Genomic DNA, 12488 nt, shown 5'->3' with positions numbered 1-12488 from the left:
TATTTGGTCGCGTAGGTTGACTCCTAGACGTCTTGAAGACTCATGGTGCTCTAATTCCCAGCTCGTTCAGCCTACATTCTTGCCTTAACCCCGCTTTGTTTTTGGCGTGTCGGGAGGGAGGTACACCACGCTTTGGTATTCCTTCATTTAACTTCATCTCACCCGGTTTCATCTCACCCGAGCTTTACTAGTAATTCTTCCTGACTAGTTTCATCCTTCAGATTCCTTTAAAACACATTTACCCTGCCTTCTAAAAAAAAAAAAAAAAAAAATCCCATCCTCGATGAAGCCAACCTCTGAGCCCCAAAGGGTGAATGAAGCCTGCGCTGAGTGCCAGCCGCGCCTTCCTCTGTAGGACAGTGGGTACAACCCGCTGCCCGCTCCATTTCTCTCTCGGGCGCACAGTGTTACTAAGTCCCTCCCCAGGTCGAATTTAATTAACAACAGCCGTCCAGGTACAGACCTCGTCTCTCTTGAGCCTGCCACGTTTCAAGCGCTCTTCCAGGTCCGCTAAGCTCGGGGAGCAGGGCCAGGAGCCCAGAGGGGAACGCGGGAAGGGGGCGCGCGGCGCAGGGACCCGCCGGCTGCCTCCAGGCTCTGTGCCGGAGGAGCCGCTCCCAAAACGTGAGAATCGCTTTCTGAGAGTTAAAAATTCACGGAAAGACTTGTGCCGCCCGCGTGGGGGTGGGGGTGGGGTTAACACGGTCTTCCCAAATTCTTGGTGCGAAATGGGTATGCGGAAGAAGAGGATTTATAGTCTCCGAGCTTCGTCTGCGCTCCCGGCGAAAAAAGTCTGCCCGGCTCCAAACAAGTAGGAAACTGGCTCCAGGCTTGGCTAATCCCAGACCAATAGGTATAATAAACTAGGAAGAGGAAGGTGGACTGGCAAGGTGGACGGAGGGAAAGGGCTAAGGCACAGGAATGCCGAATGCGCCGCGCGGTGCCGAATGCGCCCCTCTTTTGCCCTCTTCGCAGCTGCGACCTGCACTTGGAGCGGGTGGACGCGGTGCAGGCGAAGCTGGCTCCCCGAGAAGGGCCGCCCTGTCCGCACCTGTCCCCCGGGCAAGCCCTCAAAAACCCAGGGCACGCGGCGGGCTCGCCCCGGACGGTGCGCCGCCCGCAGGTGCGAGGCAAACGCTTTTGGAAGCAATTCATCTTCGGTTCCCCCGGGCCACCCAGGCCGGCGCCTGCCCTGGGGGCGGAGGAGCTCTGCCCCGGTGGCGGCGAGGTCACCCAGGTCGCGCTCCCAGACCCGAGGACGCCGCTCCCGCCTGGCCCCTCCTGGCTCTGCTTTTCCGCGAGGATGGATCGCGGCCAAGCGAGGAAACCACTCGAGTAGGTCCTGCCTCCTCTTCTCAGCCCCGATTTCTCTTCTCCCCTGGACGGGGACATGGGGCCGCTCCGTGCAGAACTTCGCCCCTCACTCGCCCCACCTGCCTGCTCTCTGTCTGGGTTACATCGTTAATCCATCTCCCTGAGCGCCCCGAGACTGCGGCTTCCCAGGCGGGCTCCCCTCCGCCCTCTCCGATGTAGGCATGGGAACCGAGGAGGCCCGAGCAGCGAGCCCCTCGGGCGCCGCGGCCCCCCGCCGCCCCGAACGAGGCACGGCCGCGCTCACCCAGGTTTCTCCAAATTACCTCTGACTGGTGCGCAGCTCGGGCCGGATGGTGGGACAGGATCCTCGCGGAGGGAGGGTCCGAATCCCCAACGGGCGAGGCCCAAATCTGCCAGCGGGACCGACCAGTCTGACCTGTAAAAGTTGGCCCGCGCGGGACTACATTTTTATGACGCAAGGAAAGAGGTTTGCGGTGTTGGAGGCTGCTGTTTGAATATCTGTATTGGAATCTGATGAAATTTCAATCTCTCTATATATTTTCTCCCCCCTTTTAACCTCCCCTGGAACCACAAGAAAAGGCAAGAATGGGAAGAAGAGCAAGCAAATCGCTGTTCCACAGTTGGAGAGAACTCCCGGCCGGGAAATGCGTTTACTCCACCCCTAAGATACAGCCTGCAAGAGTTTAAGGTTGGGGGCGAGGAGTCGGGGCCGACCAGGGCAGGGAGAACTCATCCCACGCAGGAGCACCCGGAAGGGAAGAAGGCTAGTGAGGCGTCCTGAGACGTCCTTTGCCCAGATCCTACCAAATACAAAACCAAACACCCTTGCCCACAGCTTCGGGGTCCACCAGAGCTGCAAAACAGATTTTCTTAGGACACAAGTAAGAGATGGATGACCTCCGCCCCGGCCTGCTTCCCATTCACCATCCCTAGTCTGGACCGGGCCAATCAGTCCTTCCTCCCGCGGGATTGGGCCGCTCTCCAGCCAACATTGTCGGATGTCCGTTTTCCTTTCCTCGGTGCCCCGGAAGACTACTTGTGAGATGGGCCAAAACCGAAGGCAAGGGGCGATAAAACGTCGCCCCCCCACAATGTCCCTCATTGCTCCTAAGCATCTTGGCCAGCAAGAGGGGCCAGCAGGACTGGAACCGCTGGATTCAGGGAGAAGAGAGGTTCGGGGGAGGAAGCTGAGAGGTCACCGCACCCAGCGCTGCCCAGGGTCAGGCGCTGTGGGGACTCCGACCTTGGCAGCCCTGAGGGACGCAGCAAGGACCACCCAGACAAAGACAGGCTGTTCGGGGAATAAGAGAAATCAGCTACCCTAAATCATGGGCCAAGTAGCCGGGACCCATCAACTTAGAACAAGGTCCTTTCCTGAACCCGTCTGCCCGCACCCACAAAACAACGAACTCCTCTGGTGCTGGATGTGACTGAGGAGCAAGAAGCCAGGGTTTGAGTTCCTTAGAAAACACTGACCTGAGGCGGGAGGGGGCGCTGCCCAGACGACCGGTCCAAGCTTTAAGTGGGGTGGGGGTGGGGGATGTTTTATTTCTCTACCTAAGTTGCTCTTGGATTGAGCCCAGCCTCCTCCTTCCAGATTCTTCCCAGCTTCTTGCTCAGGCCAATGCCCCTCAAAGGGATGAAGACTCCCAGCTTGTCCCAAGAAAGCCTGAACCCAGCGCATCCTCATCAGGTGACCCAGGGGCTGTGGGAGAGAGGCCGGGACCTGCTCTGCAACCTCCAAGCGGTGAAGCAGGGAGACAGGGAGCGCCATAGACCAGGCCGCCAAGGAGCAAGTATTGTGTGTGTGTTGGAAGGTGGGGAAGGGCTTGGGAGTATGGGAGTGGATAGGGTGTAAGGAAGAGGACCGCCAAGAGAGAGAAATGATTACATAACCTGGTGATGTTTCCCTGAAGGGAATGCACCCAAACCAAGCCCTCAAAGCAGAAGACCAAACTGGATTCCAACCCCTACAATGCCCCTAGAGGCCAGAGCACCACAGGCACTGAAGTAGGGGCGATCTCTAGACCTGTGCTCCATCTGTGGTGGCTCAGGGTGAAGAAGCAGAAGGTGGCTGTGGTGGGGATGGGGGGATGGGTAAGCCTTCCAGTTGGTGGTGTGGAGGGACCTGTGTTGGAGAGCTTTTCTCTCCTCTTCTCCAAACCCCCCAGGTTTAAACACCCACATCCCAGGATTACCCTGCTCCCTCCCTGAGGCCCAAGGGCATGTCCACTTCTACATGGAATTCTTAGATTACTGGGTCCTACATCCCAAGAAAGAGAATGCTTGGGTATATATGCCAGAGGGGACCAGCCCCCCTCCTTCCCTCCACCCCCAGTTCCCAGCCCCAGCAGCTTAATAGCCAGAAGCCAGATCTGCTGCAGTGGGTGAGAGAACAATCCACATACATCCTCAAAAGAAAAAAAAAAAGCTGACCCCAATCTCCAAGGGGATTGGTGCCCTCAATTTTGGCCAGTGCCGCCTCCAACCTAGGCCACAGAACCGGGGCAAGACAAAAGGAAGGACAGACCACCCCCTCCTGGTTCAGCCTTGCCTCGCTGGACTACCCTGGAATGAGAGTCCCCTTCTCTACCTCCTTAAGTTTTCCACACTTCGAACCCAGACGCTGAGCCCTGGCGAACTGTCACTCTGAGGGTGAGTTCTAGGCATTTTAGGAAATCGAGTTCCTGATTATGGAATCAAAGTTGTCTCTGAGTAAGAAAAACAAAAAGTGAGACCATCTGAGAGTGTGTGCGAGGCATCCAAAGAAAGGCTGTCAGAGCAAAACCCCCTGTATTATGTTGTGGTCCTAACACAGGCTACCTATGAACCACGGCTATTAAATCACAGCTGCACCCAGTAAAAGGACTCGGCAAACACACACCGTCGTCCACTTTCACACTCCCCTCACTTGCACAGAGTGACAATCAGCTTAAGCCGGAGCACATTTGACAGGGTTTGTGTGTGTGCGAGGGGGCTGACAACCCCCTCCCTCCCCGCCCTTGGTGGATGAGCGGAGTAAGGAGTCAGGGAGCCCCCAACACCTTCTAGAGACACATCTTAGCAGTAAACTGAAGGCACAGCGCAGACTTAGAATTGTCAACAATTGACCGAAAAAGACACAAAAGATAACTGTAGGATATAGTCAAGGAACAACCTAAATAGATTTGAGTGAAGCTATCCTCTTCTAATCCCTTCTCACAAACTTCTTAGGAAGTCGCGGAGTCGGGACACACTCGCCAGCCCACCTTTGAAGTATTGCTGGGGCAGAACCTTGTCATGGAGAGCCGGGGCGCAGGAGGGCGCGCTCGTGCACCGTAGTTCGTAGGTAGGTACCATCCGTGGATGAGCCGGCTCTGACTTAAACCTCAAGGATGTAGCTACCGCTCCACGGAAGAAGTCGCAGGCGGAAACCCCTCGGCGAGTAGAGGGAGGAAGCCCTTCTTCTCTCTACCATGCCCAGGGGCGTTCCGCAGAACCCTAGAGCCTGCGGGGCAGGGCTCGCGCGGCGCCCGCCACGCGCGCGCTATGCCACGGGACCTGCTCAGGCCTCTGCACAGATTTTTCACCGAAGACTCACCCTTTGCGAGCGAGGGACAGAAACAGATTTCCACCTGTAAAATCCCTGCGCGCGCGCACACACACCTACTCTCACACACACACCTGAAGATAAACAGGCTCTGAGCTCCGGCCACCTTCCTAATTTCGGGCGCAGGAAAGACAAGCGAGCGGGCGAGCAAAGCGCCCTCACGCTCTAATCTCTTCCCTTCCGAGTCCAAGCCATCCCGAAACCTGCCCTCTCGTGCGCCAAGGATGTACCCCGAGTTCAGAACTTCGTCCTGGTGCTCCCCCCCTCCCTTCATTCCTCGGCTTGCTAGAATATGGCGAGTGGATTTCCTCACTAGGAGCTGGCAGTTCCCGGCGGCGCAGGCGGCGGGCGCTGCGGGCAGCATTGGCTGGGGACGCACCAGGCGCGCACGCCCTGCGCGCGGGGACAGTGAGTGTGGCCTGGGCTTCTGTGCCGCCAGCCCCGGGGGCGGGGGACGCGCTCTCCAACTTTCCGCCAGCTGGGGTGAAGTTGCACTAGCGGTACTTCGAGCTTTGACTGTAGCCCTCCCCGCCCCCCCCCCCCTGCGGGGGGGCGACCACCCCAGGGCTCTGGCCTGGCCTGGCCTGCAGCCTGTTCCCCTAGCGTCCCCAAACAGCACTCTCCCCCACGCTCCTAGAAAAGCCATGGGCTGGGGATGCGGGGTTCGGTATCCCTCGGTTCGCCTCAAGCACCATCCCGGAGGCGTTCACTTTCGGCCCCCAAAGCCAAGAGCCAGGCCCTTCAAACGCACTCTGGCTGGTGCCCCTGCCCTGTGACCGCCCCTGCGCCCCGGCCGTCGGCCCCTCGCCCCGCCCGTCCCCTCCGGTCCAGGCTACGCGCAGCGTTCGGCCCGCCCCAAACCGGCCAAAGCTGCTGGCTGCCTGGCTATTAAATTAAATCAGCGAGAAACGGGGGTGTCTTACGTTGCATCGGCACACCAAGCATCTCCGGGAGCCCCTTGACAGCCCCCTCCGCGGGGACAGCTGCGCTCTGCATCATCTCCGAGCGAGAGCCAGCGAGTCGCAGTCTACGGAGATCTCTCGCTCAAGCTGGATTCAGAAATTGGAAAATAATAATAATAATAAAAAAAAACACCCAACCAGACCGCCGAAGTCACGGTGGAAGCGGACCCTCCGCTTCTCCAGCAAGATTCCACAGGCTGCCTGGCCCCCTCCCCCTGCCAGTCCCCGGTCTGTTTCAAATCCCTTTGATCTCCCTCTCCCGGGTTGGTGCACATCCCGGGTTGAGGAGACGCTGTTGCTGCAGCTCTGGCTTTTTTTTCCCCTCCTCCCTCCCCCGCCCGCTTCCCTCCCCCTCCCCCTCCACCCTTGGCGTGCCGGCCGCCGGGGAGGCCGCGGTCACCCAGGCATTTTGATTCATTCACACTGCAGGAACGGCCGTGACGTCGCTATCCGCAGGCAGGCCCGCCCTTCAGCCAAGCCCCACACCGGGCAGCAGGCGGAGGACCCAGGCCGGAGTGAGGGTCCCAGCGCCCCGAGGGAGGCCGGCCAGGCAGGAGGGCGGGACCGCATGGAGCGGGGCGGGGCCTCACGGGCCTTCCCCCACCCGCTGCCCATGGTGCGCGCTCGCGCCCCGGGTATAAATACTGCGGCTAGCTCGGCCGCGGCAGCAGGTGTCCCGGACGGCGACGTCCGGGTCTTCGAAGGTTCCATGGGTTCCCCCGGGGAGGGAGGGGTGGTCCCGGCCCCAGCGGGCGGCTCGTGTCCTCTCCGCTTCTCTGTTCGAACCAAAGGGCGGGGCAGGCGCCCCGAGGCCGGGCCGCTCGGCGGGGGTCTTCCCGTCGCGCGCTCTCGGTCCCGGGCTTCTCCTGGCCTGATGATCGAGCGCGCTCCGTAACTAGATGACTCCATCCTCCTCGTCCTCGGCCTCCTCCTCTTCTCCTCCAGCCAACTCCTTTCCCGCCGGCGCTTCCCAGTCCTTGCTCTCTCTCCCCCGCGTCTGGCTGAGGCCGGGCCAGGGACAGCCCGTACTCAGCCCGGAGCGCGCGAGTCACGCAGCGGGCGGCGGCCGGTGGTGGAGGGCCGCCAGGGGCTGCGCGCGGAGGTAGCGGGGCGCGGACCCCCGGGTGCGCGCCCCCGCACACCACGGCCTGCGGCTCCCAGTGGACTCTTCGGTCCTCCTCCGCCCCGTCCCGGCCGCTCTGCCTGCGTCCGCCTTGCTTGTCCTGCCCTCAGTCCTTCGAGACCGCCCTGCCTCACCCGCTGCTACCGCGGGTGTTTTGAACAATTCCCCACCTCGTGCGTGCAGGGCGGCAGCGCGCACACCCACCGCTGGGGCTAACGAGCGAAGGCGCGCGTGTTACGGTACCATGACACTTTACATACCATAACGCTTATGGTATTTACAAGACACACACAAACACCAATTCTCCGCGCGAGGTCCTGGAGGAAATAAAACAGAAGGCCCATCGATGGGACGGGTCTCCTCCGAGTGCTTCATCAGATTCTCGACGCCGCCTGACTGCAGGCGCGAGAAGCCCATCCCCCTGCAATAGGACCCTCTCCGGATCCTAGGATCCTGTCCTAATAGGCGACTCGCCGGATCCCAGCCCTCGCAACACCGCCACTCTGAATTTCGTTCCAGAGACATAGACAGATGTGTGATCCCAGCTTAGTGGGGTCTGGCTCGAGTGGGAAGGGGAACTGGGTGCTCTCTCTCCAACCATCCAGCTTTTTCTTCTGGTGTTGCCCACGAAGAGGGGATACCAGGACTGGTGAGGGACAAGCGTGACAGTGGGCGAGCATGGCATGGCTGTCAGCGCTTAGAATTTGTTTTCAATGAAGTCACACTGACTTCTGTGTGTCCTGGAGCTGGGTTGGCATCGTCTCTTGCCCTGCCTACCTGCGAGGCAATTCCAGTGCACAAGAAGCCAAGAACTAGGTGACATTTTCAGAGTTTACCAAAATGTTTTCTACGAAAACTTTTGCTAGCAATCACGAGGAAATGCCAGCCTCATTAAGAATCAAAGAAAAGCAAAACAAAACATCTTGTACATAAACCTCTTTCTGTCTGTTCAGTGAAGAGGGGGGGAGGAAGAATCGTAGAATTCACTGCTGTTTAAGGTGCTTGGAGACTGTTTCTCTCACAAACATTGCTAATGTGTTTAAAAGCTCTTAAATTCGTTTGAAAAGCAATTGGGCAATGTGTATCAAGTCCATAAACTATTCATACTCTTTAGTTCATGTCATTCCACTTTTGAGTGTCTATTCTAAGGAAATAATAAAATTTGAAAAAAGTTTCAGACAAGAAGATGCTTAAACAACCTAAATATTCAATAAAAGAAAAATAATGTTATGCAATTATTGAGACTAATTATGAAACCTAGCAACATGGAAATGCTTGTGAAATACTAAAAATTTTAAAAGCAGGATGCAATATTGTATGATTATAAGTATGTAAAAATGTTAGTCAAAAATAAAAGCAGTGGTAATCCCACTGTTGGCTAGGGTGTGAGGGAAAATTAGAAAACAGTTTCTTGGTAGGTATGCAAAGAGGAACAATGTCTTCTGAGGGCATTTTGGCAATATCTTTTATAGCCTAACAGTGTGATGGATTTGACCTCATTCATATAAAAATTTGTCCACACAAAATAAGAATAACATCTATAATGATATATGTTTATAACAGTTAAAGAGGATAATCTATATATCCAACAATAGGGGATTATTAGAGTATATAAATGGAATATTAGTCATTTGAAAATACAACAGGATATTTAATAATGTAGAAAAGTGTTCCAGATTTATAAGGAGGTGAGGGAAAAATGAGAATGTGAAGCAGTATGGACTTTAGGATATTTTTTAAACAAGCGTAGATAGAAATATATGCTAAAATATGAAAGTGTTTATCTATACATTACAATTTTTATTTTCTTCTTTTTGCTTTTTTCAGTTTCCTCGATGAGCACATTATTTTATAAGGCAGAAAAAAAACTAATAGAAGTTGTTTTTCAAAAACTTTGGGAAAAAACTGGAAGAAAATATATCAGAATGCTATTCAGATGTGTATTACGGAAAAAAAGTATATTAGGGAAATGTATTTTAAGGAATTTTTTCTTTTCCAGATTTCCTGTAAAGTTGATATATGTTTTCAGTAATATTAATGAAAGATAAAATATTTATATGCAGTGAAATGTGAAGCATATGCATAATTACTTCTATGATTTAATATTATAATTTTTAAATGCTCTCTGCAGCTCCTGCTCCCCTTGAATGAACCTGCCTGGGTCCTGCCCTCTTCTCACTGCATGTCATTAGCCTGTCACTGGATTGGGGGCAGCATTATTGTGGTGGGGACTCTTCTGTGCCCAGGGCTGTTCAGGGGATGCCACTTTCAACTCTACCCAATGGCACAAGAGCCCTGGGAGACCCATTCTGCTGTCAGTTCTTGACCTGTGAGAAGCAGTTCCCCCAACATCCCTCTGTGTCTCCATAGGTACTCACAGAGCAGCTCCACCAATAAATACCCTTTTTGCATTCCTATAGTTCTCTAGAGGTATTTGTCTCCTGGTATGAGCTGAATCCCACTCTCAAGGTCTTTCACTAACACCTACATCTGGCAAGGTATTTCAGTTTCCTCCTGGGCCCTTGCCTGTCCCATCTAATAATGAATCTCCAGTTTAAAAAAGAAAAAGCTTCCCTTAAATGTACCTTTTAGTGCCTGCCACTACAGATAGCAATAATAATAACATCAACATAATAACCTATGGTGATAATAATAACAACCAGTATTTACTGAAAGTATAAAACTGTGCCCGGCACCAAGGTAAGAGCTTCCACCTGTGTAATTCCATCTATTATTCACAACAATTTCATAAGTGGCATTGGAGGGTGAAAACACTGAGGATAATGGGCTAAGCTAGTCTCCCCGCTCCAACCCCCCACAGAATGGAAGAAGGACTAGTTCCCACAGAGAGCAGACAATCTACTGGAATAGCCCAGGAAAACTATCAAGGTGTTTGGACTTAAACCTCTGAGCTAACTCAGGGCCTTTCCCACTGAAGGCTGTACACAGCGGGCAGATGACATCCCAGGAGCAATGGTCCTCAGAGCCTCCTCAGACCTGTGCCTTTTAGCTACACCCCAGCAGGAGGGTGGGTACCAGCCACCACTCATGGCTCGTGACCATGTGGCTTTCCCAGATCTAAAGTTCTGTCAGGGCAATCGGTCAATCGTCAGGAAGAGTATCCAGTACTTTCTGGACATTTACATATTACATTTCTGGGAACCAAACCCAACATGTCAGTGGATCCAATTCTGAGGGAAGACTCTCCAGAAACTCAATTTAAGAAAATGATTAAAGCTTGCATTTGTCTAGCACTTTACATTTTACAAAGTTTCTCCACATATTTTATCTCATTTGATCTTCACCATCATGCCAGGGCTTGGGTATGACTATCAGGAAACGGAGAAGTTAAGTGGTTTGCCTAAGGTCACACTGCTAATAAGTTACAGAGTCAACTGAAAATTAAATCCAGCCTTTGACTCCCAATCTGGTGCTCTTTCCACTGGGCACAGCAGACTTGTGTGTCTTCTAACCCTTGCATTTTAGGAACTTCACAGAGTGGGAGAGTTCACCCTCAGACGCCAGGAATCCTGAAGCCCCGTCTCTTTTCCTGCTGAGGGACAAATTCACTGCCTCTGCTCCTTGTCACCCCATCTCCAATCATCTCCTCCTTGTCCTTATTCCTCTCAAACCCTCTTTTATCATTTGCATTTTGAAACTGTTTCCTTAATTATTCTCCTGCTGTTGGAAACCTGCTCTCTCTGTCTCTATGGCATCCTTTGATTTATCTCTGTCTGGGTAACAGCTCCCCAATTCTCCTTGGGGAATTCAATTTTCATTCATTTTTCTGCTGGGCTAGATTGATATAGACCCTCTGCCCTGGTCCATATTACTCATCCCAGCAGAGAAAACCAGGGAGACCAACCCTTAGCCCAGCCCCTAGGGAGCCACTGTCTTGTTCACGGAGCCACAAGGAGTTCTCCAATAAAAGGACAGGGGCCTTTGCTCTTCTCCATCTGTCCACCCAGTCCTCCCAGTCATTTGTCACAGGCCTCTTTTGTGAGCCCACCACTTTGTCATTTGTCTCTTTCTCTTCCCAGAATCTTCCAGGGATCTCCCCCCCGCCAGGGATGCTGATCAGTTGTTGCTCATCTTAAACCTGCCCCGTGTCCTTGACACAGGAATTTAAGGGACATGGAAAAGAGATGGTCCTGTTCTTGGACATCTAACTCTCAAAATGAGATTATGAGTCAGTAAGTAGCTCAGAAACAGAATAAGTAAAGGGCACTGGGATCCTTAGAGGAAGAAGGAAATTAACAATAGCTAACACTCATATCACCTGCACTACTCTAAGTGTTCGGTATATATTAACTCATTTAACCCTCAGAAATCCACTGAGGCAGGAACTATTATTATCCCCATTTTATAGACAAGAAAACTGAGTCAGCACAGAGCAGTCAGGTGATGTGCCCAAGGTTGCACAGATAGTAAGCAGTGGGGCCAGGTTATGGTCATAGGTAGTCTGGCTCTATTGCTAGCACCATGAAGTAACTTTTATTTGAAGGCCCCTGGGCATAGCCTGGTGGTAGAACAGGATATATCACTGAGCGAGGCCAAGTCTTCTGAGATCCATCTGTGCAGCCATAACACCCCATGGCCTATGTGTATGGGAAGCAGGGGAATGAATTGAGGAATTTGGTTTCATTCTAATCTCAGAGTTTTTTCTTTTTATTTCCTATAAAAAATCTAGGATATTTTAGATTATTTCTTAATTTGTGCATTTACTAAATACCCATTGAATGCCAGCTTCTTGCTGGGCCCTGGAAGACAATGACCCAGAGTGCCAAGTGCAGACAGATTACCTTGCTCCATGATTCCCAGCACACCTGTGGAATAGTGTCAGCTAAGTTCCTCAGGGGCATCTGCCTTCCTTGTACTGGGAGGGAGGCAGAGCCTGGGTTAGCAGACATTTGCGTTCTGGGCTCAGAGTACCTGAATTCAAATCCCAACTGTGTACATCCTAACTGGGGTAAACTTTGGCAGGCCCCTTACTTTGCCTTCTCAGTGGCTAAATAATGGTAGTATTCTTGTCACAGATGGTCACCTGAAGCAACTAGGAACCTGCATCATTATTGTATCCCCTCTATAGTATTTTGCCTGTTTTACTTTTTATTCTTTGGTATTTGTGGGAGAAACCAAGAAACAAGAAACTCTTCAGAATGCTTTCAAGTAAAGACTGGAACTTGGGAGTTCTTCTTTCCTGAAAATGTTAGTTGGGAGGGAGAGACCCATGATCATGGGTTTTTTTGTTTTCTTTCCCCTTTGGAGGTGGAAACCTACTCTTACACAAGAGTAGGTCACAAGCTGAGGTAAAGATGCCTAAATTACTCCTTGGGTGAAATTTTAACTATATTATGATAAGTCGTCACTCCATTAAGGAAACAGGCAGCTTTTGTACCGAGCAAAGCGGGCAGGAAGGCACAGCTGGGTGGTGGCTGGGAGAAGGGATCCCTGAAAAGAGCCTCTGGTGCAATGGGTC

General features: G+C 52.8%; 1 protein-coding gene across 1 annotated transcript in view; it reads right to left on the bottom strand.

The window, feature by feature from the left end:
• The window catches only part of LHX4 (LIM homeobox 4), a 44495-nt gene extending 38572 nt beyond the window's left edge, over positions 1-5923 (bottom strand). The window contains exon 1 of the mRNA XM_061161260.1: positions 5848-5923. Within this exon, the coding sequence (XP_061017243.1) occupies positions 5848-5923 (76 nt within the window). The remainder of the gene's footprint in view (positions 1-5847) is intronic.
• Between the last annotated feature and the right edge of the window lie 6565 nt (positions 5924-12488).

Source organism: Dama dama, chromosome 14 (assembly GCF_033118175.1).
Source record: "Dama dama isolate Ldn47 chromosome 14, ASM3311817v1, whole genome shotgun sequence".
NCBI lineage: Eukaryota > Metazoa > Chordata > Mammalia > Artiodactyla > Cervidae > Dama > Dama dama.
This window is presented reverse-complemented; position numbering and strand designations above follow the sequence as displayed.